Genomic DNA, 27644 nt, shown 5'->3' with positions numbered 1-27644 from the left:
AACCCAAGGAAATGGGGGCAGGGAACTGAGAAAGCTTCGCTGCCACACTTGCATCAATCTTCTCCTGCGTGCAAACATAATAATGACAGTTTCCTCCTTGTGAAGTTTGGGCTTGGACATTCTCAGCATCCAGCAACAGGATGCCATACCCTAATGGAAGCCCAGAGGTCTGCTGTCCCCTTGATGGTAAAAGAGTATCTCAAAGGTCCCGGAGAAGGCCTGCATTTGGTCAAGGTGTCAGGTCAAGATCAAGCTAATGGAGGAAGACACTCACCTGCTGCATCTGCAATGTCTGCTCTGGATTTGGAGCAGAAGAGGACGTCTGTGTGGTTGATGAGAAATTCCACCACATCTGACTGTGTCTGCAGCTCCATGCAGGCAGCTCTTCCGCTGGCGCAGGCAGACTCGTTCTGCTGTGATCTGTAGAAAAGGCAGATTTTAGAAGTCATTTCTCCAAGAACGTTTCCCCGAGTCTGAATTGTTGCAGCCAAAAGCTGTCAGCTGCGGCTCTGGAGACTTCCGCGGTGGGCAATCAGTGATGCCACTGCAGAAATTCCCCTGGATGATCAAGGACACGTCAGTCCCATCTCAACAAGACTGCAGTAATTGTCACCTAGACATTGTGCCCGTGGGGATGGAGAACAGCTCAGGCTCCTGCTCTTCTGTCAGCCACAGATTTTACAGGAGAAGAGCACATTTGATGGAGAAAAAGGGAGCACTGTTTTTTTTTTTTAATGGAGAACAGATGTAAGCGTTGTGTTGAAACAGAACCAGAAGTTTACCTTAAGAGGTTTGGAGCCCACACAATGGCTAGGTTCTTGGCATGCATGTTTGTGATGGTGGAGCTCCCAGCCAGACACGCCAAGTGTCTCATCAGGAACTCCAGTGTCCTGGAAAACAAGAGAGGCAAACGTTCAGCACCAACGAGCATGCCGTGCTGCAATTCAGAAAGCAAACCTCCATTCATGCTACTTCTTGTGATTGCTACTGTCACCGAAGATGAGGTAGATCCAACCTGACTGAGTGCCACGCTGCAGCACCAAGCCCCAGCACAGCACAGCCGCAGCCATCAGCTGCACCAAGCGTGCCCCCGTGCCCAGGAACTGACCCCATAAAGTAAGCCCATGGAGCCTTCAACCCTTCAGCATACACAGGCATCGTGTTGCCGGCGTGAGACAGAGCCTGGAACCGCATCGTTGCCCTCTGCAATGCAGTAGGGCTGAGCTCAGCAGGCTGAGGGCAGCACTGACCTGTAGTGAGGAGCGGGCAGCTGCTGGATGACGTCCTGCATTCTGAGCAGCCGCTCCTCCTCTGTAGCGGCACCAACAGCATCCTGGAGTAGTGCAGAAAGGGAGCGAGACACCAATCAGGCTAGTACACCACTGCGAGTAAACCTCGTGGGGCTGACAGCAAAAGGGCCTCCGAGCTGGGGCACTGCTGCAGCCATCTGCCAAGAGGCCCAGGAAGAGGGAAATGAAAGACGTGGCCTTGTGCTTACCGAGAACTTGCCGTACAGCTGGTGGGTGAGCAGAGGGTTCGGGAGCTCCCTGAAGTACATCTTGCAGACGGAGCTCACGCTGTGAATGTCGCGGACGGTGAGCTCAGGAATCTGCTCCGACTCAAATTCCTGCCTGGAGAGAGGGACGCAAACCCGGTTGAGTGAGAGGAAGGCAAGCCCAAAGCCACACCAGATGCACTCAGGCTGTGTCAGTCGCAGCACTCTTACCGCAGTCTCTGGATGTTGGACGCGACGCCGGACAGGCGGTATATCCCCTGCACCACGCCGTGCTGCTCAATGAACTCAGCGCAGCTCTGGAGGACCTGGGGGACTGAAGAACACGTGCCAGCCGTCAGTGGAGCTCCTGATTCAAGTCCTGCTGCAGGCTGTGCTTCACATCCCATCCACTAAGCCCAGCCAGGCTTGGCTGAAGCAAATACAGATGTGCTTGTCTCTTAGGAGCATCCGCCTCACTTTATCCTTCAGCCATCAACTCCCATTACACGTGTCTCCACGGCTATCAGCCTGCCCCCTGCTAGATATGAGCTCCCTTTCATCTTCTTTAGATGCCCAGCAGAGGAAGATCTCAGGAATGGGCAGCTCCTTACCATCACGACCGGAGTGGAGAAGATGCTCTCCCAGGTCACCGCCAAACACCCTTTCCTTCTCCACCTCCCGCTCGGTCGGTTTCTTTGGGCGGGCCTTCACCAAGGAACGAAGGAAGGTGAGGATCTTGCTGCGTTTCTTGGGCACTGCACAACAAAAGGAAGAAACCAGGTCATTTCAGGTCTGGCTCCGTTGGACGAGGCCGAGCACAGCACATTCTACAGAGAACGTCAGAACGGGAAGAACATTACCAACCAGTACATACAAAAAGGGATTTTCCCCATCTCTGGAGGAGCCCAAGGCCAGGTTGGATGGGGCCCTGGGCAGCCTGGTCTAATCTGACATTAAATGTGGGGGCTGGCAGCACAGCCTGATGCAAGGAAGTGGAAGCTTGAGGATCCTTAAGGACCCTACCATCCCAAGCCATTCTATGAAGATTCTATAGTTTCCCCAAGTCCAATCATAAACACAGGAGGATTGGGCCAAATCTCTGCCCCATGGTGTGCATGAAGAATCATCAACCCAGAGGACAATGTGGGATGGATAAAGGAGGTACTAAACATGGAACGCACCCCCAAAAAGACTTCATTTTGCTTCCCCACACCATCAAATGTAACATCCCTACCTGGCTTTGGCACTGAGTTGATGAGTGCCTCAGGAATGTTCTTATTAATGAGTTCCACACACTCCCCTGGGAAAAATCCAACCTGTAACAAGAAGAGAAGCCAACTATTGCATGCAGCACTTCTCAGATCTGAACTGTTAAACCAAAAGCCACATAACATTTCCCTCGGAACGTGCTTGCCTGACGTTCCATAAGACTATCCAGCAGAAAATGGCCATAGTTCAAAGCATAAAGGTAATAATTTTTCAACATTTGCAGCCAACGGCAAGGTCCTCTGACACCGACACAGGGAAACTGTTTACGTCCATTAGGCATCCTGTGCATGCAGAGCAGCTCTAAGCTAAGATTCCTGCCTTTACTGCAGTTGCACTCTCCAGTCTGAAGCTTGTGCCTACCTGGAAGCCGAGCTTGCCTCTCCACCAGGGGGTCAGCTCCTTTGGTGGCATGTCGATGACACACACGATGTCTCCGACCTGCAAGAGATTGCAACGTCAATCCCAGCTTCAGCACAGCTGGGAGGAAAGCACAGCTCAAATGTCTGCATTCTTCTGCACTGCCAAACATCGCCGAGCATTAAAGCACTTGCACCAGTGCAGCTCTGAAGACATTTGCCATTGTAAAATTGAGCAACAAGGAACGCCTTGAACTGCTTACCTCAAAGGAGAGTTCATCCGCTGCCTGGGCAACGTGTCTCTTAATAGCATGGGCAGCAGCAATAGCTGGAACATTCACAGGTGCCACCTCATGGTCTAGCAGGGGCTTCCCCTTGTTCTCAGCCTGAAACAGAGAGCACAGGCCACGGTGAGGAGCTGGGAACCAACAAGGAGGATTTCAAGGTGAGGAGCACATCTGCAGAGAAAGCTGCAGGAAATGCACTCGGTCCTTATCATGGGCACTTGAGAAGGAACTGCAAGTCTAATAACGGCTGTTTCTCTCCCTGGTGTGCAGCAGGCACACGCCAGCAAAGATGCATCTCTCCCCACCCAGACTAATCAGCAATGGCACTGACGCAGACAGGTGGCCTTGTCCATTTTGCCCCCTCCTTTCCTGCGCTCTTTGTGCAGGAAGGCTGGCTGTTTAAGATGCTAGGAGACCGTGAAGAGGGAAACCAAAGCTACGGCTGCAGTTACAAGGTGCAAACAGTGCCATTGCAAGCACCAAGCAGCTCTCTTGAGCAGTCCAACCAACAGCGAGGCCAAACAGAGCAGAGAATGATTGTTGTTTCTGCAGCCATTTCAAGGGAAAAGTCAGTAGAGGACAAACCCCACAGCCGAGATGGCTCTGGTACTTTTAAAAACTTGCCACGCTTGCACTACTGACTTGCCACAGAGGAGCTCTCTTGGAAAGCAGGAGAGCACATCTGCGGCTCACTCTGCTGGCTGCAGTCAGGGAACAAAGACCAATCAGAGCTTCATACTCTACCTCTGTCCATGCCAGGTCAGGCCCACAGCTGATCTCGCTGCACGCCACAGCCATCAGCGTAGGTGTGACAAGCTGGAACTGAAAAGAAACACACTTTTATTTTCTCTGTTCACATCTCTGCTGTGCTCCCTACAGCTGTCGGGCACACTCACACAGCCCAAGCACGCCTGCTGGTGTCCCTGGTGATGCTGTGCAGCTCTGCACAAGCTGGGGCTGGGACTCTTTGCCTAAGGGATTGGTTTCCTGTAGACCAGCTGGTCACAGCACCACAGACAGCATCCTTCTGAGGGCTGAGCTGCAGAGCATGTGGAGAAAACCCACACGTGACCAGCGTCCCATCAAAGCTGGATGAGGCTGTGTTACTAAACACGGGGCGTCACGGGCTGCTAAAGCATGTGGGGGGACAAACCATGGCAGGTACCTGGCAAGAGATCAGAACGAGGGAGACAAATCTCACGAATCCGCAGCCGTTCCTTGTCACTTTGCTCTGATCTTCCACGAGCAAAAGCTGCAGCAGGGAAGCAGGCAGAGGGTGGAGAGAGGAGAGAGAAAGAGCAGGTCAGTTTGCTTCCACGGTTTAGCAAAGACTACGAAAGAAAAACCAAAATCTGCCCTCCCTCAACTTAAAAACTTAAGTTTTCAACTTAAAACCATTTCCCCTTGTCCTGCTGTTATCTACCCTTTCAAAGAGTTGATTCCCCTCCTCTTTTTAGGCTCCCTTTAGGTACTGAAGGCTGCCATGAGGTCACCCCACAGCCTTCATTTCTCCAGGCTGAACAAGCCCAGCTCCCTCAGCCTGTCTTTGTAGGGGAGGTGCTCCTGTCCCCTGATCATCTCTGTGGCTCGCCTCTGGACCCTCTCCAACAGCTCCCTGTCTTTCTGGACACTGTACTGCAGCTGGGGCCTCACAAGAGCAGAGCAGGGGGGGACGATCACCTCCCTGTCCCTCATGGCCACCCCTCTGCTGATGGAGATAATGTGATCCTATGAGCTCCGCCAGCCAGCAGTTCTCAGCACTCACTGTCCCCCCGTCTCTCCCACACTGTCTCAGCTTACCTACAAGGTGCTGCACAGGACGGTGTGAAGACAAAGGGACGCAGTCGGTGCACAAGTGCAACAAGCGAGCTGCTCAGTCAGAGCTCCAGCGCTCCAATGAAGGGACGCAGCACGCACTGCTCCTCCCCTCATTCTAGCCCTTATGACATCACTGAGGGCCACCAGGCTGCTCCACCACGATGGACAGGGTGGGGAGGCAAGACCAGTCACAAGGGCAGAAGATTCCAACAGCCCAGCCCAACGTTCTGGAATCAGGGGCTGCTTGGAATTCTACCCCAGCCAAATCCTGGAGAAGCTGGCACGGGGTCGTCATGACCAAAGCGCAGGACCTGGCGCTTGCTCTTGTTGAGCCTCGCACAACTGGCCTCAGTGCATCCCTCTGGAGGGCCTTCCTGCCCTCAGCCAGATGGACGCTTCCTCCCAGCAGCGTACCTTGCAGTGCTGGGCCCATGTCAAATCCACACTAGAGTGGCTTTTGTTACATTCAAGGGCATGTTGCAGCACCCATCTATTTCACCTGGAAGGAAATAAAGCAGGAGATGGGAGAAACACAGAACTACTGCCAGACTGCTTTATCCCTTTCTTAGCCCAACTTCCCTTGCCTCATCCCCTACCCCAACTCCTGGATGATGCCCACGGGCTGATAGTTGGATCTCAAGTCCATAGGACTCCTTTCACAGGACTCCATCAAAAGGCTGTCACACTTGTTCCGTACACTCACACTGACCCAGCAGTGGTATCACAGTCACTTAACACACACACAACAACCAAACCCCGAGCATGCACATCCCTTCCTGCGTGACTGCAGCCCACAGCTCCCCTTCACACCTCCGTGGATCTCTGGTGTTTTACACTGATGCAGCCTCGCTGCAGCTCCGTGGCTGTCACACAAGGCCTGCAGGACCTCTTTCTCTGCAAACCCCGTCTGCAGGCATTGGTTCACGAGGTTCACCTCCTGCCCTCCTGAGCAAAAACAAGCACTAAGAACAAGAGCAAAGCACGCTGGACTCGACCTGGCCCGATCCCCGCCCTCAGTCCTGTCAGACGGACCCTGGTGTGGAGACTCATCCCCAAAGCCTGGCTGGACATCAGCACAGGCATCATTCTTCAAACGCCCCATCCAAGCAGCAAGGGATCAAAGCGTTGGCACAGCTGAAACAGAAATGCTGTGTGAGTTTCCTGTTAGCACTGAGCAAATCTACCGCTGAGCAGCAGGATGTGAAACAAGCAGCAGAAGACACCCAACCTGCAGAACCAGCTCGTTTGGGGTCGGTCCAGATGTTTGTCTGCTCCCTTGCCTGGCCCAGGCCAAGCTTGTGAGCTGCTCCTCCTTTGTGCAGGGGGAAATGGTGCAGATGCCATGTGGTGGCTATGCACAGCATGCCTTGGACTTGCTTTTCCTCTCTCCATCTGCCATTAGCAAACAGCATCTCCAGCCTCCAGAGATCACTGAGTCCAACCCCTGCACAACAGTGAAAAAAAAGATATGATAAGGGGTACTTAAAGCACAGCATCTGTAATCAGATCAGACTCCTGCACTGTGAATACTTCCATGAGTATTCCTGCAGAGTGCATCACTTAGTCTCTCCTAAGCCTTGTGTTCATGGTTTTCCTGTAAGAGCTTGTCTAAACACTGCAGATAATCGTGGTTATGCTAGAAGCATTTGGATTTATTGATCCTTACTGTGATTTCAATAACAAATGCAGATGCTTTTTTTTTCGGGACAGCTTTCAATTTCTCAACTGAAATTTCAATATTGCATTAGGTGTTGACAACCACGGGGCTGCAGTACAGAGAATTACAGGAAGATTAATTTCTCCATCTCCATGCTCCTAGACATTTATGATTACAGTGATGTAGTTATAGACAAAGTTGCAAGATACCAAAGCTAGAATAACCTCTTGGTGCAGCAGGATGTCTGGAGCCCAAGTGCAGAGTCTCAGTGTTGCAAAGCCTTGAAGAGGTGCACCGTATGTGCTGGGGCTGATGACACAGACACTGGAGCAAGGCCAGTGTGATGTTAGAAACTTGACCAGCAGCTGATCTGTTGTCAGCCATTTCTGGACACAAACGGGATCTGGTCGACTTAGGACATGACCTTTGGGCTGGAGAGCAACTCCCCGAGGAATCACACAGCCACTGCAGACCGTTGGCAAGAACCCCATACCAAAACAGCTCATCTGCAATCAGTTTTTAATCTGTGCAGCAGAGATTGGAACAGGCGCACGCTCTCTGGAATTGCAGGAATTTTCACAAGTGGAATGGACATCACCTGTGTGCTCCAGCTCTTCTGTGTGCATGCTAGGAGCAGTGATCCCCCTGCACCCAGGGCTGCAATAAAGTCCTGTGGGCTTTCTAACCTGCCCACCAGCAGCCCAGGCTGCCCAGAGCCACATCCAGCCTGGCCGTGGATGCCTGCAGGGATGGGGCATCCACAGCCTCCCTGGGCAACCTGTTCCAGTGCCTCACCACCCTCTGGCTGAAAAACTTCCTCCTCACATCCAACCTAAACCTCAACAGCCCCCGTCTCAGTTTAAAGCCATTCCCCACTTGTCCCATCACTATCCACCCTCCAAAACAAAACACCTCGGCTGTTCAACACTGAAAGAGCAAAATAACCCACAGCTCTTACTTCCACTGTATGCATTTAATTCCAAACTTAAGGTCACAGGTTAATTACTCATGTGATCCTTCCTGACAGAAGAACTACTCGTAGTGATGTGTAGGAGTAAGGAACAGTTTGAAAAGGTCATGGACATATTAGAACTTGCAGCATTTATCTTAATAGATGCCTACATTGCAAAGCATTTTGTAAAACACACGTTACAAGTACTGTGCATTGGATTACACTATATCAAACTCTAAGTAACAATACAGGTTGCTTTTAAATCTACACTTACATGTTTTCTTCTAACTCCTTGATAAAATTCCTTACTACCTTCAGTTTTATAGCCAAAGCAGTGTTTGAGCTGGTAATGTACTCTTGAACAGCACTGCTGCCTTTAGCATTTGTATGTTTAGATCTGAAAAGAGAACTTGGTCATTATTTCATGATGAGAGAATCTTATATGACAAAACAGAATTACAAAAATCTGACAATACTGTAAAATGCCAGCGTAAGAATGTGGCTTTGATTTTTTTTTTCTTTTTTTTTTCTTCTTTTTCTCTTTTTTTTTTTTTTTTTTTTTTTAATGGTGAGTGTACCATTAATTCAGGACAAGAATTTTGTTTGTAAGTCGATCTCTATAACTGTTCTTGGCATCATTCTGTAGGATGAACTAGATACATGGAATTTGGCACTGGCTCCCCGGGGCAGTGGTTTGGCACTGAGCTGACAAAGGCCAAAGAGCATTTGCACAAGGCTCTCAGACACAGGGCTTGACCCATACGAGGTCCGGTGTGGAACCAGGAGGTGGAATACATGATCCTCGAGGTCCCTTCCAAATACAGATATTCCATGATCCTCTAATACTTATATTCCCAAGTCCTGTACACAGTGCTCAGATGCTTAATTGAAAGGTTCCATGAAACAGTGAGGTATCTATGTCCCTTTACCACTCAGTTATTCAATTTGCCACGTGGATCTTTCATCCAGTCACATTAGAAAACACTCAAAGTATTTCCTTCAGTCTTCCATTCTGATAGAGCTTTCTGGAGCAAATAAAGAGTTGCAACTCAGAATGTCCACACCTCCCTTCCTGCACCCTGCATACTTTTTTCATTGTACTGTGATTACGTACCATTCTATTGTCACCCTCATTCTGTCCTTATCTAGGCAGTTTAATGCCATTAAATTTTCCAGCAACAGATGCCCACAAGTACAGCCAGCCTGGAAATATTTTGATTACTTATCTTTGTCCTGATGTCCTTGTAGGAGGTGGGACATTTCTCCATCTCAGCAGCAGAGGGCAGGAGGGGTCCAAGGTGAGGGCACGCTCTCCTCTATTTTTCTGGAACTCAAAGACAAAGGGAACAAGAAAACCAGATGTGTTTCCCTGCCCATGGCAAACACCAGCCTTTCCATCCTTACAGTCCTTCCTGCCATCAGCAGAGATATTTTGCTTTCTTGTGCCACTTCATCCCTTTAGCATCTGGCATTCTAACAAAAAAGTACTCTAACACAGGAATTTTAATATTTTCATATTAAATGTCAGAATTAAGGAACCATTATTATTACCAAATATTTAAAACATTCAACCCAGTGAGAAGTGAACTGATGTTGCATTTAGCATTCAGAGAAGAACTTGACATTTCTCCGGGAAATTCTGTAATCATCATAGTGTTTCACAGTTTTCAGTTTATGAATACTAGTTAAGTCTTCACTAATACATTATCTTCTTCCCCCTTTATGCTTTCTATATTGCTTCTGAAGCAGACTTACCTCATGATTGAATAAATGTATAGTAACGTCCAAGGTGCTTGGATTGAACAAAAATAATCCCAGTATGGGGTTCAGTCAGACTTCTATAGAATAGGTGAATCTTATGCACTGGTGCCAGAGATTTCCAATAGACGACAGGAAGTTCAACAGATGAAAAGTGCACCTAAGTAAAAAGTGCTACTTTAATAAACTATAGTCTCATTGTCAAGCCTTGCACTGTCTCAGCAGATTATTACAAAATGTTCATTCAAGCAGGAATTAAGAGATGCGTCTGAATTGATAACAACAACGAGTAATTAAGAAAGCTTGACTGCAGTCTGCTTGAGGATTCCAGTCTGAAGTGTGTTCCACCTGATGACAACTGGGAATGTCTTTCTCTCACCATTAGAACCATTGCACCTCTGACTAAACACATAGCTAATCACCACTGAAAACTAACTACATGTTGATTAACATTCAGAGAGATTGTGCAGGTGTCCTTTTAGGAACTGGCCTACAGTATGCTAAGAGGGATGGATGTGGGGACATGAGGATAACGTGCCCTCTGCCTGTTAAGACAGCCCCAGCAGAGCAGGTCAGCAGGCTGAAGAGCTGCGTGGGTCACCAGGGCTCAGAGACTTCACTCGGCCATCTGAAGGTTGAGGGACTTCAGCCCAAGCTGCCCTTTTCCATGCAGGCAAGGAGGCCAAGAGAAGGTGGATCGGCACGGTTCTGGTGCAGACAGGGGCTGCAGTGTGAGCAGGCCTACACAGACAAGGCTGTGCCCACACAGAGTGACAGCAGCTTTCGCTGTGAGCAGATTCCCAGGGGGCCTGAGCCATGGCAGTTCTTGATGGCAGCATGTTCCAATCAGCCCTGGAAGTCTTCTCTGGACGTCTGTCGCATTCTGGAATCCACACTGAGGACGCAGTCGCTGTGTCAGAGCAGCTGGCAGAGTCACGGGGAACCGTGACGTAGTTGGCCCAGGGAGCAACAACAAGGCCTGCACTGCTCAGCCAGCCCAGGCCAAAGGGGAGCACGAGAGAGAGCAGAGGAGAGAGGGGGGGAAAGAGGGCCAGGAAGGAAAGGCCTGTGCCTGAATGGACGTGTAGCAGCAGCTGCTGACAGCAAACTCGGTGATGGCAGGGGCACAGCAGAGCAGTGCAATGCTGGCAGCTTCCTGTGTCTTTCACACAGGCACTGCAGACATGGCCAGCACTGGGAGATCAGCAGAACTGCTGCACACCTCTGCCAGCCCAGGCCAGAGGAGTGCAGAACAGTGAGCTGCTGCTGAGGGGAGAGAGGATGGCCTGAGAGCTGACCTGAGAGGCAGGGCTGGCTGTGTTACAGCAGCCTCTGTGTCCTCCTCCTGTGTCTGTGAGGGCCAGAGGGCCAGAAGAGAACATGCCCAGACAACGAAGCCCTGCTGTCCTCTGCTGCTCAGCTGGAGAGATGTTCCGCCTTCCTGAAGGACGCTGATCCAAAGGGAAGGAATCAAAGGAAGTCCAGGCTGGCTGTCCTTGTGGGCATCAGCTGCTGGCAGCTGCCTCTGTGCTGCCATGGGCAGGGCACAGCACACACAGTGTTTGCAGCTCCCTGTGTGACACTGGCCCTGGTGACCTGACAGCCATAGGGAGACAAGAGAAAGAGCTGCCTCCCTCTGCCAGATGAGGCAAAGGTGAGAATCCCAGAATCACAGCATGGCCCGGGTTGGAAAGGAGCTCAAGGTTCATGAATCTCCAACCCTTGGCTCTCCAAGGGTGCACAGGGGGCTTTGTTCTCCCTGTGGTGCAGCTTCAGTGCCAACTCACAGCTGAGCTGGTTGGCACACTGTGACAGCCTGCCGCTCTGAAGCTCTTGGGGCAGTGCTCAGTTCTTTCTGAAGTACTCTGGAAAACGCTGCTTCTCCTTCACCAAGTCTGTTTCCAGACAGACGTCTTTTTCTCCTCTGTACACACAAACAGTATCTTGTAACTCCCTGGCACAGTGCTCAGAAGTGATACTTCTGGAAGCACGTCAGAGAAAAGTGGCCTTGTCCCAGTGGACTTTCAGAGCAGATGAGAACAAGTCTTGGTTGACGGCTTTCTTCTGCTTCTGGAACTGCACAGGCAGGTTGTGTGTTGTCATACTTTATGCCAGAGTGCCAAACTGAAGCAGTTTCTGCAACCTCTTTTTTTCATACTTGTCACTCTTTGCTGAGACCTTAACTTAGTCATTTTTAATGCGCTCTCATCTAAACTACTGTGTCCTCCAGTGTCAGTGTTGTATGAATCAGGACTGTGGGATTTCATCAGTGAAAGGATTCTGCTCTAATGACTGTCATTCTAAAGCTGATATTGTTTCTGCCGCATCAGGCTTGCATGAAGCTTCTTTGATCAACAGGGAAATCAGAAAAATTGCTTTTCCTATTGCAGTTTCCTTTTAACTAGTGATGAAAGCTGTCAGTTTATTTTTGGCACCAGAAATCCTGGGATGCAACCAGGTTAGATAAGAAGTGACACTGAGTCAACAGTAAAGGAACACAGATGAGATAGCATCACACAGCTCTGGAAAAGATGTTCCAGCTCTGTGTCTACCTACACCTTCAGGAGATGAAAAGTACTGGCTTACTGAGGTGTCCTGGGTTGCAGGCTCTGTTAATCTCCATTTTCGGAAGAGCTGCTTGCAATAAATACCTTGTAAGGTGAATGAGCTTGATAGAAGTAGGGTGTGAAAGAGATGGATTTGCTGTTTCCCTGAAGGTGCAGGAGTATTGCTGTGCCTACAGTCAGTAAACAAGGCAGAAATCACTGTGTTCCTCAGAATGAAAAACAAAAGAATAAAAATCTTTTTGGGAGTGACAGCACGCCTGAATGAAGCACAAATCTAAACATTTAAAATAAGGGCTAGTGTCAAAGGGACTTGCAGTATTTCTCGGGAAGAAATATTTGATGCTTCTTTAGGAAAGTCATCCTAACAAAAGTGTACTGATGTCTTTGCTGAGGATTTCCTTGGTTCCAGCCTGAAGGTGTGCGCAGGCATGAGCAGGCAGTGCTGAGCTGCAGGTGAGTGCCTGTGTCCCACAGCAGGAAACCCGTGGATGTCTTCAGGGGTTTGAAATGGGCAGAGCTGTGAAACCTGCAGGCTTTCACTGAAATTGTCCTCTGCTTTATTTTGTAATCTTAGTTTCACCAATGCTTTCCAATATGATTTTCGTATGAATGCAGATACATGGGATAGGATTTAAAGTTTTTATGGTGCTGCTGTATAATTTTCTGTAGTCATCATAAGCCAATAAAAAAAAAAAAAAAAAAAGGTAATCAGGCAATCTATTAACAACCTGTGGCACATGTCAAAACAATGAAATTCCTTGCAGGAAGACAATATTGCTATATAATACTGTGGCTATCCAAAACTGTTAATTATACTTGATGAGCTGGAGATAATCCTGAAATGTGGGACTTTGATCTTAGCCAACAATAATAAAACTTATTATCATTCTTGAATTCGCAGCTGCTATCAAAAGCCTGTGTCTTATTTCCCTTTTAGTAACACTGGCTAAATCAGAGAAAGTGATAAAAGAATTTCATGATTGCAGCTTAGGGATTCTTTCCCACTTGACCAGAAGTAATCGATGTCCAAAAATGTCGGTAAATACTTTTCCTATCTTATTTTGCCAGATGTATTGATATTTGAGATGAATGGCAAAAACATTTTGCGTACATAGATAAGCAGTGCAAATTTGCAGGATTGTTTTAGAGGAAAAAGCTCCGGTTATCAGATCGTTTCCATGCAGAAATAAGATTTACAGAAAAATTCTCCTTATTATTATTCATGCATGAATAAGTTCAAAAAAGAGATGTGGGGGATGTTGTTTCAATTCCAGCTGATTGTAGGAAGGACTGTCAGGATGGAAAGGCTAGTGTCTGCCATGGGCAAAGAAACACTTCTGGTTTTCATGTTCCCTTTGTCTTTGAGTGGAAGAGACCATGAGGAGAGTGTGCCCTAAACTTGGACCCTTTTTGAGCATTGCAGCAGAGATGTAGAAGTGTTCAACCTTCTAGAAGGACTTCAGGACAAAGATATGTAATGAAAATAAGTCCAGGCTGGCTGTCCTTGTGTGCATCAGCTGCTGGCATCTGCATTGCTGCTGCCATGAGCATGGCAAAGCAGGTAAAAGGTTGCTTTTCCTTGTGTGACACAGGAGCTCTTGAGTTGAAAGCTAGAGGGATGCAATAGAAAGAGCTGCAACCTCTGCCAGACATGGCAAAGGTGAGTGGGATATTGTTTCAGTTGCTGCTGATGTCAGGAAGGACTGTAAGGATGGAAAGTCTGGTGTTTGCCATGGACAGAGAAACACATCTGGTTTTCATCTTCTCTTTGTCTTTGTGTGCCAGAAAAAGAGGAGAGTGTGCCCTCACCTTGGACCCATCCTGCCCTCTTCTGCTGAGAGGGAGAAATGTTACAGCTTGTAGAAGGACATCAGGAGAAAGATATTAAATGAAAATAAGTCCAGGCTGGCTGTCCTTGTGGGCATCAGCTGCTGGCATCTGCATTGCTGCTGCCATGAGCATGGCACAGCAGGTAAAAGATTGCTTTTCCTTGTGTGACACAGGAGCTCTTGACTTGAAAGCTAGAGGGATGCAATAGAAAGAGCTGCAACCTCTGCCAGACATGGCAAAGGTGAGTGGGATGTTGTTTCAATTAGTGCTGATGTCAGGAAGGACTGTAAGGATGGAAAGGCTCGTGTTTGCCATGGGCAGGGAAACACATCTGGTTTTCATCTTCTCTTTGTCTTTGTGTGCCAGAAAAAGACGAGAGTGTGCCCTAACCTTGGACCCCTCCTGCCCTCTTCTACTGAGATGGTGAAATGTTCCAGCTTGTAGAAGGACATCAGGACAAAGATATGTAATGAAAATAAGTCCAGGCTGGCTGTCCTTGTGGACATCAGCTGCTGGCATCTGGACTTCTGCTGCCATGAGCATGGCACAGCAGGAAAAAGATTGCTTTTCCTTGTGTGACACAGGAGCTCTTGAGTTGAAAGCTAGAGGGATGCAATAGAAAGAGCTGCAACCTCTGGCAGACATGACAAGGGTGAGTGGGATGTTGTTTCAGTTATTGCTGAAGTCTGGAAGACTGTAAGGATGGAAAGGCTGGTGTTTGCCATGGGCTGGGAAACACATCTGGTTTTCATTTTCTCTTTCTCTTTGTGTGCCAGAAAAAGAGGAGAGTGTGCCCTCACCTTGGACCCCTCCTGCCCTCTGCTGCTGAGATGGAGAAATGTTCCAGCTTGTAGAAAGACAACAGGGCAAATATATGTAATGAAAATAAGTCCAGGCTGGCTGTCCTTGTGGGCATCAGCTGCTGGCATCTGCATTGCCTCTGCCATGAGCATGGCAAAGCAGGTAAAAGATTGCTTTTCCTTGTGTGACACAGGAGCTCTTGACTTGAAAGCTAGAGGGATGCAATAGAAAGAGCTGCAACCTCTGCTTGACATGACAAGGGTGAGTGGGATGCTGTTTCAATTAGTGCTGATGTCAGGAGGATTGTAAGGATGGAAAGTTTAGTGTTTGCCATGAGCAGGGAAACACATCTGGTTTTCATTTTCTCTTTCTCTTTGACTGCCAGATAAACATGGGATAGTTTGCCCTCACCTTGGAACTCTCCTTCCCTCTGCTTCTGAGAGGGAGAAATGTTCCATCTTCTAGAAGGACATCAGGACAAAGATATGTAATGTAAATAAGTCCAGGCTGGCTGTCCTTGTGGGCATCAGCTGCTGGCATCTGCATTGCTGCTGCCATGAGCATGGCACAGCAGGTAAAAATTGCGTTTCCTTGTGTGACACAGGAGCTCTTGACTTGAAAGCTAGAGGGATGCAATAGAAAGAGCTGCAACCTCTGCCAGACATGGCAAAGGTGAGTGGGATGTTGTTTCAGTTAGTGCTGATGTCAGGAAGGACTGTAAGGATTGAAAGGCTGGTGTTTGCCATGGGCTGGGAAACACATCTTGTTTTCATTTTCTCTTTGTGTGCCAGAAAAAGAGCAGAGTGTGCCCTCACCTTGGACCCCTCCTGCCCTCTTCTGCTGAGATGGAGAAATGTTCCAGCTTGTAGAAAGACATCAGGACAAAGATGTGTAATGAACATAAGTCCAGGCTGGCTTTCCTTGTGGGCATCAGCTGCTGGCATCTGCATTGCTGCTGCCATGAGCATGGCACAGCAGGTAAAAGATTGCTTTTCCTTGTGTCACAGGAGCTCTTGACTTGAAAGCTAGAGGGATGCAATAGAAAGAGCTGCAACCTCTGCCAGACATGGCAAAGGTGAGTGGATGTTGTTTCCATTGCTGATGATTGCAGGAAGGACTGTAAGGATGGAAAGGCTGGTGTTTGCCATGGGCAGGGAAACACATCTGGTTTCATTTTCCCTTTGTGTGCCAGATAAAGAGCAGAGTGTGCCCTCACCTTGGACCCCTCCTGCCCTCTTCTGCTGAGATGGAGAAATGTTCCAGCTTGTAGAAGGACATCAGGACAAGGATATGTAATGAAAATAAGTCCAGGCTGGCTGTCCTTGTGGGCATCAGCTGCTGGCATCTGCATTGCTGCTGCCATGAGCATGGCACAGCAGGTAAAAGATTGCTTTTCCTTGTGTGACACAGGAGCTCTTGACTTGACAGCTAGAGGGATGCAATAGAAAGAGCTGCAACCTCTGCCAGACATGGCAAAGGTGAGTGGGATGTTGTTTCAATTATTGCTGATGATTGCAGGAAGGACTGTAAGGATGGAAAGGCTGGTGTTTGCCATGGGCTGGGAAACACATCTGGTTTTCATTTTATCTTTGAGTGCCAAATAAAGAGCAGAGTGTGCCCTCACCTTGGATCCCTCCTGCCCCCTTCTACTGAGATGGAGAAATGTTCCAGGTTCTAGAAGGACATCAGGACAAAGATATGTAATGAAAATAAGTCCAGGCTGGCTGTCCTTGTGGGCATCAGCTGCTGGCATCTGCATTGCTGCTGCCATGAGCATGGCACAGCAGGTAAAAGATTGCGTTTCCTTGTGTGACACAGGAGCTCTTGTCTTGAAAGCTAGAGGGATGCAATAGAAAGAGCTGCAACCTCTGCCAGACATGGCAAAGGTGAGTGGGATGTTGTTTCAATTAGTGCTGATGTCAGGAAGGACTGTAAAGATGGAAAGTCTGGTGTTTGCCATGGGGAGGGAAACACATCTGGTTTTCATTTTCTCTTTATCTTTGAGTGCCAGATAAAGAGCAGAGTGTGCCCTCACCTTGGACCCCTCCTGCCCTCTTCTGCTGAGATGGAGAAATGTTCCAGCTTGTTAGAAGGACATCAGGACAAGGATATGTGATGAAAATAAGTCCAGGCTGGCTGTCCTTGTGGGCATCAGCTGCTGGCATCTGCATTGCTGCTGCCATGAGCATGGCAAAGCAGGTAAAAGATTGCTTTTCCTTGTGTGACACAGGAGCTCTTGACTTGACAGCTAGAGGGATGCAATAGAAAGAGCTGCAACCTCTGCCAGATATGGCAAATGTGAGTGGAATGCTGTTTCAGTTGCTGCTGATGTCAGGAAGGACTGTAAGGATGGAAAGGCTGGTGTTTGCCATGGGCAGGGAAACACATCTGGTTTTCATTTTCTCTTTCTCTTTGAGTGCCAGATAAAGAGCAGAGTGTGCCCTCACCTTGGACCCATCCTGCCCTCTGCTGCTGAGATGGTGAAATGTCCCAGCTTCTAGAAGGACATCAGGATAAGGATATGTAATGAAAATAAGTCCAGGCTGGCTGTCCTTGTGGGCATCAGCTGCTGGCATCTGGACTTCTGCTGCCATGAGCATGGCACAGCAGGTAAAAGGTTGCGTTTCCTTGTGTGACACAGGAGCTCTTGACTTGAAAGCTAGAGGGATGCAATAGAAAGAGCTGCAACCTCTGGCAGAAATGGCAAAGGTGAGTGGGATGTTGTTTCAATAAGTGCTGATGTCAGGAAGGACTGTAAGGATGGAAAGTCTGGTGTTTGCCATGGGCAGGGAAAGACATCTGGTTTTCATTTTCTCTTTCTGTGCCAGAAAAAGAGCAGAGTGTGCCCTCACCTTGGACCCCTCCTGCCCTCTTCTGCTGAGATGGAGAAATGTTCCAGCTTCTTGAAGGACATCAGGACAAGGATATGTAATGAAAATAAGTCCAGGCTGGCTGTCCTTGTGGGCATCAGCTGCTGGCATCTGCATTGCTGCTGCCATGAGCATGGCACAGCAGGTAAAAGATTGCTTTTCCTTGTGTGACACAGGAGCTCTTGACTTGAAAGCTAGAGGGATGCAATAGAAAGAGCTGCAACCTATGCCAGACATGGCAAAGGTGAGTGGGATGTTGTTTCAATTAGTGCTGATGTCAGGAAGGACTGTAAGGATGGAAAGGCTGGTGTTTGCCATGGGCAGGGAAACACATCTGGTTTTCATTTTCTCTTTCTCTTTGAGTAACAGGTAAACAGGGGAGAGTGTGCCCTCACCTTGGAAATCTCCTGCCCTCTGCTGCTCAGAGGGAGAAATGTCCAAGCTTCTAGAAGGACATCAGGACAAATATATGTAATGACAATAAGTACAGCCTGGCTGTCCTTGTGGGCATCAGCTGCTGGCATCTGCATTGCTGCTGCCATGAGCATGGCACAGCAGGTAAGAGATTGCTTTTTCTTGTGTGACACAGGAGCTCTTGACTTTAAAGCTGAGGTATGCAATAGAAAGAGCTGCAACCTCTGCCAGACATGGCATACTTCAGTGGGATGTTGTTTCAGTTGCTGCTGATGTCAGGAAGGACTGTAAGGATGCAAAGTCTGGTGTTTGCCATGGGCAGGGAAACACATCTGGTTTTCATTTTCTCTTTCTCTTTGAGTGCCAGATAAACAGGGGAGAGTGTGCCCTCACCTTGGATATCTCCTGCCCTCTTCTGCTGAGAGGGAGAAATGTTCCAGCTTGTAGAAGGACATCAGGACAAAGATATGTAATGAAAATAAGTCCAGGCTGGCTGTCCTTGTGGGCATCAGCTGCTGGCATCTGCATTGCTGCTGCCATGAGCATGGCAAAGCAGGTAAAAGATTGCTTTTCCTTGTGTGACACAGGAGCTCTTGAGTTGAAAGCTAGAGGGATGCAATAGAAAGAGCTGCAACCTCTGCCAGACATGGCAAAGGTGAGTGGGATGTTGTTTCAGTTGCTGCTGATGTCAGGAAGGACTGTGAGGATGGAAAGTCTGGTGTTTGCCATGGGCAGGGAAACACATCTGGTTTTCATCTTCTCTTTGTGTGCCAGAAAAAGAGGAGAGTGTGCCTGCTACTTGGACTCCTCCTGCCCTCTTCTGCTCAGAGGGAGAAATGTTCCAGCTTGTAGAAGGACATCAGGACAAAGATATGTAATGAAAATAAGTCCAGGCTGGCTGTCCTTGTGGGCATCAGCTGCTGGCATCTGCATGGCTGCTGCCATGAGCATGGCACAGCAGGTAAAAGATTGCTTTTCCTTGTGTGACACAGGAGCTCTTGAGTTGAAAGCTAGAGGGATGCAATAGAAAGAGCTGCAACCTCTGCCAGACATGGCAAACTTGAGTGGGATGTTGTTTCAGTCGCTGCTGATGTCAGGAAGGACTGTAAGGATGGAAAGGCTGGTGTTTGCCATGGGCAGGGAAACACATCTGGTTTTCATCTTCTCTTTGTCTTTGTGTGCCAGAAAAAGAGGAGAGTGTGCCTGCTACTTGGACCCCTCCTGCCCTCTGCTGCTGAGATGGAGAAATGTCCCAGCTTGTAGAAGGACATCAGGACAAAGATATATAATGACAATAAGTCCAGGCTGGCTGTCCTTGTGGGCATCAGCTGCTGGCATCTGCACTGCTGCTGCCATGAGCATGGCAAAGCAGGTAAAAGATTGCTTTTCCTTGTGTGACACAGGAGCTCTTGACTTGAAAGCTAGAGGGATGCAATAGAAAGAGCTGCAACCTCTGCCAGACATGGCAAAGGTGAGTGGGATGTTGTTTCAATTAGTGCTGATGTCAGGAAGGACTGTAAGGATAGAAAGGCTGGTGTTTGCCATGGGCAGGGAAACACATCTGGTTTTCATTTTCTCTTTCTCTTTGAGTAACAGGTAAACAGGGGAGAGTGTGCCCTCACCTTGGAAATCTCCTGCCCTCTGCTGCTCAGAGGGAGAAATGTCCAAGCTTCTAGAAGGACATCAGGACAAAGATATGTAATGAAAATAAGTCCAGGCTGGCTGTCCTTGTGGGCATCAGCTGCTGGCATCTGCATTGCTGCTGCCATGAGCATGGCACAGCAGGTAAAAAATTGCTTTTCCTTGTGTGACACAGGAGCTCTTGAGTTGAAAGCTAGAGGGATGCAATAGAAAGAGCTGCAACCTCTGCCAGACATGGCAAAGGTGAGTGGGATGTTGTTTCAGTTGCTGCTGATGTCAGGAAGGACTGTGAGGATGGAAAGTCTGGTGTTTGCCATGGGCAGGGAAACACATCTGGTTTTCATTTTCTCTTTCTCTTTGAGTGCCAGTTAAAGAGCAGAGTGTGCCCTCACCTTGGACCCATCCTGCCCTCTGCTGCTCAGAGTGAGAAATGTCCCAGCTTGTAGAAGGACATCAGGACAAAGATATGTAATGAAAATAAGTCCAGGCTGGCTGTCCTTGTGGGCATCAGCTGCTGGCATCTGCATTGCTGCTGCCATGAGCATTGCACAGCAGGTAAAAGATTGCTTTTCCTTGTGTGACACAGGAGCTCTTGACTTGACAGCTAGAGGGATGCAATAAAAAGAGCAGCAACCTCTGGCAGAAATGGCAAAGGTGAGTGGGATGTTGTTTCAGTTGCTGCTGATGTCAGGAAGGACTGTGAGGATGGAAAGTCTGGTGTTTGCCTTGGGAAGGGAAACACATCTGGTTTTCATCTTCTCTTTGTCTTTGTGTGCCAGATACAGAGGAGAGTGTGCCTGCTACTTGGACCCCTCCTGCCCTCTTCTGCTGAGATAGAAAAATGTTCCAGCTTGTAGAAGGACATCAGGACAAAGATATATAATGACAATAAGTCCAGGCTGGCTGTCCTTGTGGGCATCAGCTGCTGGCATCTGCACTGCTGCTGCCATGAGCATGGCAAAGCAGGTAAAAGATTGCTTTTCCTTGTGTGACACAGGAGCTCTTGACTTGAAAGCTAGAGGGATGCAATAGAAAGAGCTGCAACCTCTGCCAGACATGGCAAAGGTGAGTGGGATGTTGTTTCAATTAGTGCTGATGTCAGGAAGGACTGTAAGGATGGAAAGGCTGGTGTTTGCCATGGGCAGGGAAACACATCTGGTTTTCATTTTCTCTTTCTCTTTGAGTAACAGGTAAACAGGGGAGAGTGTGCCCTCACCTTGGAAATCTCCTGCCCTCTGCTGCTCAGAGGGAGAAATGTCCAAGCTTCTAGAAGGACATCAGGACAAATATATGTAATGACAATAAGTCCAGGCTGGCTGTCCCTGTAGGCATCAGCTGCTGGCATCTGCATTGCTGCTGCCATGAGCATGGCACAGCAGGTAAAAGATTGCTTTTCCTTGTGTGACACAGGAGCTCTTGACTTGAAAGCTACAGCGATGCAATAGAAAGAGCGGCAACCTCTGCCAGACATGGCAAAGGTGAGTGGGATGTTGTTTCAGTTGCTGCTGATGTCAGGAAGGACTGTAAGGATGCAAAGTCTGGTGTTTGCCATGGGCAGGGAAACACATCTGGTTTTCATTTTCTCTTTCTCTTTGAGTGCCAGATAAACAGGGGAGAGTGTGCCCTCACCTTGGATATCTCCTGCCCTCTTCTGCTGAGAGGGAGAAATGTTCCAGCTTGTAGAAGGACATCAGGACAAAGATATGTAATGAAAATAAGTCCAGGCTGGCTGTCCTTGTGGGCATCAGCTGCTGGCATCTGCATTGCTGCTGCCATGAGCATGGCAAAGCAGGTAAAAGATTGCTTTTCCTTGTGTGACACAGGAGCTCTTGACTTGAAAGCTAGAGCGATGCAATAGAAAGAGCTGCAACCTCTGCCAGACATGGCAAAGGTGAGTGGGATGTTGTTTCACTTGCTGATGATGTCAGGAAGGACTGTAAGGATGGAAAGGCTGGTGTTTGCCATGGGCAGGGAAACACATCTGGTTTTCATCTTCTCTTTCTCTTTGAGTGCCATATTAACAGGGGAGAGTGTGCCCACACCTTGGAACTCTCCTGCCCTCTTCTGCTCAGAGGGAGAAATGTCCAAGCTTCTAGAAGGACATCAGGACAAAGATATGTAATGAAAATAAGTCCAGGCTGGCTGTCCTTGTGGGCATCAGCTGCTGGCATCTGCATTGCTGCTGCCATGAGCATGGCACAGCAGGTAAAAGATTGCTTTTCCTTGTGTGACACAGGAGCTCTTGAGTTGAAAGCTAGAGGGATGCAATAGAAAGAGCTGCAACCTCTGCCAGACATGGCAAAGGTGAGTGGGATGTTGTTTCAGTTGCTGCTGATGTCAGGAAGGACTGTGAGGATGGAAAGTCTGGTGTTTGCCATGGGCAGGGAAACACATCTGGTTTTCATCTTCTCTTTGTGTGCCAGAAAAAGAGGAGAGTGTGCCTGCTACTTGGACTCCTCCTGCCCTCTTCTGCTCAGAGGGAGAAATGTTCCAGCTTGTAGAAGGACATCAGGACAAAGATATGTAATGAAAATAAGTCCAGGCTGGCTGTCCTTGTGGGCATCAGCTGCTGGCATCTGCATGGCTGCTGCCATGAGCATGGCACAGCAGGTAAGAGATTGCTTTTTCTTGTGTGACACAGGAGCTCTTGACTTGAAAGCTAGAGCGATGCAATAGAAAGAGCTGCAACCTCTGCCAGACATGGCAAGGGTGAGTGGGATGTTGTTTCAGTTGCTGCTGATGTCAGGAAGGACTGTAAGGATGGAAAGGCTGGTGTTTGCCATGGGCAGGGAAACACATCTGGTTTTCATCTTCTCTTTGTCTTTGTGTGCCAGAAAAAGAGGAGAGTGTGCCTGCTACTTGGACCCCTCCTGCCCTCTGCTGCTGAGATGGAGAAATGTCCCAGCTTGTAGAAGGACATCAGGACAAAGATATATAATGACAATAAGTCCAGGCTGGCTGTCCTTGTGGGCATCAGCTGCTGGCATCTGCACTGCTGCTGCCATGAGCATGGCAAAGCAGGTAAAAGATTGCTTTTCCTTGTGTGACACAGGAGCTCTTGACTTGAAAGCTAGAGGGATGCAATAGAAAGAGCTGCAACCTCTGCCAGACATGGCAAAGGTGAGTGGGATGTTGTTTCAATTAGTGCTGATGTCAGGAAGGACTGTAAGGATAGAAAGGCTGGTGTTTGCCATGGGCAGGGAAACACATCTGGTTTTCATTTTCTCTTTCTCTTTGAGTAACAGGTAAACAGGGGAGAGTGTGCCCTCACCTTGGAAATCTCCTGCCCTCTGCTGCTCAGAGGGAGAAATGTCCAAGCTTCTAGAAGGACATCAGGACAAAGATATGTAATGAAAATAAGTCCAGGCTGGCTGTCCTTGTGGGCATCAGCTGCTGGCATCTGCATTGCTGCTGCCATGAGCATGGCACAGCAGGTAAAAAATTGCTTTTCCTTGTGTGACACAGGAGCTCTTGAGTTGAAAGCTAGAGGGATGCAATAGAAAGAGCTGCAACCTCTGCCAGACATGGCAAAGGTGAGTGGGATGTTGTTTCAGTTGCTGCTGATGTCAGGAAGGACTGTGAGGATGGAAAGTCTGGTGTTTGCCATGGGCAGGGAAACACATCTGGTTTTCATCTTCTCTTTGTGTGCCAGAAAAAGAGGAGAGTGTGCCTGCTACTTGGACCCCTCCTGCCCTCTTCTGCAGAGATGGAGAAATGTTCCAGCTTGTAGAAGGACATCAGGACAAAGATATGTAATGAAAATAAGTCCAGGCTGGCTGTCCTTGTGGGCATCAGCTGCTGGCATCTGCATGGCTGCTGCCATGAGCATGGCACAGCAGGGAAGAGATTGCTTTTTCTTGTGTGACACAGGAGCTCTTGACTTGAAAGCTAGAGCGGTGCAATAGAAAGAGCTGCAACCTCTGCCAGACATGGCAAAGGTGAGTGGGATGTTGTTTCAGTTGCTGCTGATGTCAGGAAGGACTGTGAGGATGGAAAGGCTGGTGTTTGCCATGGGCAGGGAAACACATCTGGTTTTCATTTTCTCTTTCTCTTTGAGTGCCAGATAAACAGGGGAGAGTGTGCCCTCACCTTGGAACTCTCCTGCCCTCTTCTGCTGAGAGGGAGAAATGTTCCAGCTTGTAGAAGACATCAGGACAAAGATATGTAATGAAAATAAGTCCAGGCTGGCTGTCCTTGTGGGCATCAGCTGCTGGCATCTGCACTGCTGCTGCCATGAGCATGGCACAGCAGGTAAAAGATTGCTTTTCCTTGTGTGACACAGGAGCTCTTGAGTTGAAAGCTAGAGGGATGCAATAGAAAGAGCTGCAACCTCTGCCAGACATGGCAAACTTGAGTGGGATGTTGTTTCAGTTGCTGCTGATGTCAGGAAGGACTGTAAGGATGGAAAGGCTGGTGTTTGCCATGGGCAGGGAAACACATCTGGTTTTCATCTTCTCTTTGTGTGCCAGAAAAAGAGGAGAGTGTGCCTGCTACTTGGACCCCTCCTGCCCTCTTCTGCTCAGAGGGAGAAATGTTCCAGCTTGTAGAAGGACATCAGGACAAAGATATGTAATGAAAATAAGTCCAGGCTGGCTGTCCTTGTGGGCATCAGCTGCTGGCATCTGCATTGCTGCTGCCATGAGCATGGCACAGCAGGTAAGAGATTGCTTTTTCTTGTGTGACACAGGAGCTCTTGACTTTAAAGCTGAGGTATGCAATAGAAAGAGCTGCAACCTCTGCCAGACATGGCAAAGGTGAGTGGGATGTTGTTTCAGTTGCTGCTGATGTCAGGAAGGACTGTGAGGATGGAAAGTCTGGTGTTTGCCATGGGCAGGGAAACACATCTGGTTTTCATCTTCTCTTTGTGTGCCAGAAAAAGAGGAGAGTGTGCCTGCTACTTGGACTCCTCCTGCCCTCTTCTGCTCAGAGGGAGAAATGTTCCAGCTTGTAGAAGGACATCAGGACAAAGATATGTAATGAAAATAAGTCCAGGCTGGCTGTCCTTGTGGGCATCAGCTGCTGGCATCTGCATGGCTGCTGCCATGAGCATGGCACAGCAGGTAAGAGATTGCTTTTTCTTGTGTGACACAGGAGCTCTTGAGTTGAAAGCTAGAGGGATGCAATAGAAAGAGCTGCAACCTCTGCCAGACATGGCAAAGGTGAGTGGGATGTTGTTTCCATTGCTGATGATTGCAGGAAGGACTGTAAGGATGGAAAGGCTGGTGTTTGCCATGGGCAGGGAAACACATCTGGTTTTCATCTTCTCTTTGTGTGCCAGAAAAAGAGGAGAGTGTGCCCTAACATTGGACCCCTCCTGCCCTCTGCTGCTGAGATGGAGAAATGTCCCAGCTTCTAGAAGGACATCAGGACAAAGATATGTAATGAAAATAAGTCCAGGCTGGCTGTCCTTGTGGGCATCAGCTGCTGGCATCTGCATTGCTGCTGCCATGAGCATGGCAAAGCAGGTAAAAGATTGCTTTTCCTTGTGTGACACAGGAGCTCTTGACTTGAAAGCTAGAGGGATGCAATAGAAAGAGCTGCAACCTCTGCCAGACATGGCAAAGGTGAGTGGGATGTTGTTTCAGTTGCTGCTGATGTCAGGAAGGACTGTAAGGATGGAAAGTCTGGTGTTTGCCATGGGCAGGGAAACACATCTGGTTTTCATTTTCTCTTTCTCTTTGAGTGCCAGATAAACAGGGGAGAGTGTGCCCTCACCTTGGATATCTCCTGCCCTCTTCTGCTGAGATGGAGAAATGTTCCAGCTTGTAGAAGGACATCAGGACAAAGATATGTAATGAAAATAAGTCCAGGCTGGCTGTCCTTGTGGGCATCAGCTGCTGGCATCTGCATTGCTGCTGCCATGAGCATGGCACAGCAGGTAAAAGATTGCTTTTCCTTGTGTGACACAGGAGCTCTTGACTTGAAAGCTAGAGGGATGCAATAGAAAGAGCTGCAACCTCTGCCAGAAATGGCAAAGGTGAGTGGGATGTTGTTTCAGTTGCTGCTGATGTCAAGATGGACTGTGAGGATGGAAAGGCTGGTGTTTGCCATGGGCAGGGAAACACATCTGGTTTTCATTTTCTCTTTCTCTTTGAGTAACAGGTAAACAGGGGAGAGTGTGCCCTCACCTTGGAAATCTCCTGCCCTCTGCTGCTCAGAGGGAGAAATGTCCAAGCTTCTAGAAGGACATCAGGACAAATATATGTAATGACAATAAGTCCAGGCTGGCTGTCCTTGTGGGCATCAGCTGCTGGCATCTGCATTGCTGCTGCCATGAGCATGGCACAGCAGGTAAAAGATTGCTTTTCCTTGTGTGATACAGGAGCTCTTGAGTTGAAAGCTAGAGGGATGCAATAGAAAGAGCTGCAACCTCTGCCAGACATGGCAAACTTGAGTCGGATGTTGTTTCAGTTGCTGCTGATGTCAGGAAGGACTATAAGGATGGAAAGGCTGGTGTTTGCCATGGGCAGGGAAACACATCTGGTTTTCATCTTCTCTTTGTGTGCCAGAAAAAGAGGAGAGTGTGCCTGCTACTTGGACCCCTCCTGCCAACTTCTGCTCAGAGGGAGAAATGTTCCAGCTTGTAGAAGGACATCAGGACAAAGATATGTAATGAAAATAAGTCCAGGCTGGCTGTCCTTGTGGGCATCAGCTGCTGGCATCTGCATTGCTGCTGCCATGAGCATGGCACAGCAGGTAAAAGATTGCTTTTTCTTGTGTGACACAGGAGCTCTTGACTTTAAAGCTGAGGTATGAAATAGAAAGAGCTGCAACCTCTGCCAGACATGGCATACTTCAGTGGGATGTTGTTTCAGTTGCTGCTGATGTCAGGAAGGACTGTAAGGATGGAAAGGCTGGTGTTTGCCATGGGCAGGGAACCACATCTGGTTTTCATCTTCTCTTTGTGTGCCAGAAAAAGAGGAGTGTGTGCCCTAACCTTGGACCCCTCCTGCCCTCTGCTGCTGAGATGGAGAAATGTTCCAGCTTGTAGAAGGACATCAGGACAAAGATATGTAATGAAAATAAGTCCAGGCTGGCTGTCCTTGTGGGCATCAGCTGCTGGCATCTGCATTGCTGCTGCCATGAGCATGGCACAGCAGGTAAGAGATTGCTTTTCCTTGTGTGACACAGGAGCTCTTGACTTTAAAGCTAGAGGGATGCAATAGAAAGAGCTGCAACCTCTGCCAGACATGGCAAACTTCAGTGGGATGTTGTATCAGTTGCTGCTGATGTCAGGAAGGACTGTAAGGATGGAAAGGCTGGTGTTTGCCATGGTCAGGGAAACACATCTGGTTTTCATCTTCTCTTTGTGTGCCAGAAAAAGAGGAGAGTGTGCCCTAACCTTGGACTTCTCCTGCCCTCTGCTGCTGAGATGGAGAAATGTCCCAGCTTATAGAAGGACATCAGGACAAAGATATGTAATGAAAATAAGTCCAGGCTGGCTGTCCTTGTGGGCATCAGCTGCTGGCATCTGCACTGCTGCTGCCATGAGCATGGCAAAGCAGGTAAAAGATTGCTTTTCCTTGTGTGACACAGGAGCTCTTGACTTGAAAGCTAGAGCGATGCAATAGAAAGAGCTGCAACCTCTGCCAGACATGGCAAAGGTGAGTGGGATGTTGTTTCACTTGCTGATGATGTCAGGAAGGACTGTAAGGATGGAAAGGCTGGTGTTTGCCATGGGCAGGGAAAACATCTGGTTTTCATTTTCTCTTTCTCTTTGAGTGCCAGATAAACAGGGGAGAGTGTGCCCTCACCTTGGAACTCTCCTGCCCTCTTCTGCTGAGATGGAGAAATGTCCAAGCTTCTAGAAGGACATCAGGACAAAGATATGTAATGAAAATAAGTCCAGGCTGGCTGTCCTTGTGGGCATCAGCTGCTGGCATCTGCATTGCTGCTGCCATGAGCATGGCACAGCAGGTAAAAGATTGC

General features: G+C 48.6%; 2 protein-coding genes across 2 annotated transcripts in view; both read right to left on the bottom strand.

Annotated features, from left to right (window-relative positions):
• LOC149912559 (rho GTPase-activating protein 32-like) overlaps nucleotides 1-27644 on the bottom strand; it is a 490746-nt gene that overhangs the window by 86921 nt on the left and 376181 nt on the right. The window lies entirely within an intron of this gene.
• LOC149912574 (rho GTPase-activating protein 32-like) lies at nucleotides 249-3489 on the bottom strand. Its single transcript, XM_090130867.1, has 9 exons — nucleotides 3384-3489; nucleotides 3125-3202; nucleotides 2730-2811; nucleotides 2107-2250; nucleotides 1727-1829; nucleotides 1499-1631; nucleotides 1251-1333; nucleotides 783-890; nucleotides 249-420 (listed from the first exon to the last, which is right to left on the bottom strand). Exons 2-9 carry the CDS (start codon nucleotides 3173-3175, stop codon nucleotides 249-251), a joined length of 876 nt encoding a protein of 291 aa, XP_089986993.1. The 5' UTR covers nucleotides 3176-3202; nucleotides 3384-3489.

This window comes from Phasianus colchicus, chromosome Z (assembly GCF_987193195.1).
Source record: "Phasianus colchicus chromosome Z, bPhaCol1.hap1.1, whole genome shotgun sequence".
Lineage (NCBI taxonomy): Eukaryota > Metazoa > Chordata > Aves > Galliformes > Phasianidae > Phasianus > Phasianus colchicus.
Note: the sequence above shows the minus strand (reverse complement) of the source record. Positions and strands in the feature narration are given on the sequence as shown.

Coding starts and splice junctions, on each gene's coding strand:
- LOC149912574 (XM_090130867.1), bottom strand. CDS start 3,175: ATGCCACCAAAGGAGCTGACCCCCTGGTGGAGAGGCAAGCTCGGCTTC. Junction 2,251..2,729: donor CAACTCAGTGCCAAAGCCAG/GTAGGGATGTTA, acceptor TTTGTTGTGCAG/TGCCCAAGAAACGCAGCAAG. Junction 1,830..2,106: donor TCTCCACTCCGGTCGTGATG/GTAAGGAGCTGC, acceptor CGTGTTCTTCAG/TCCCCCAGGTCCTCCAGAGC.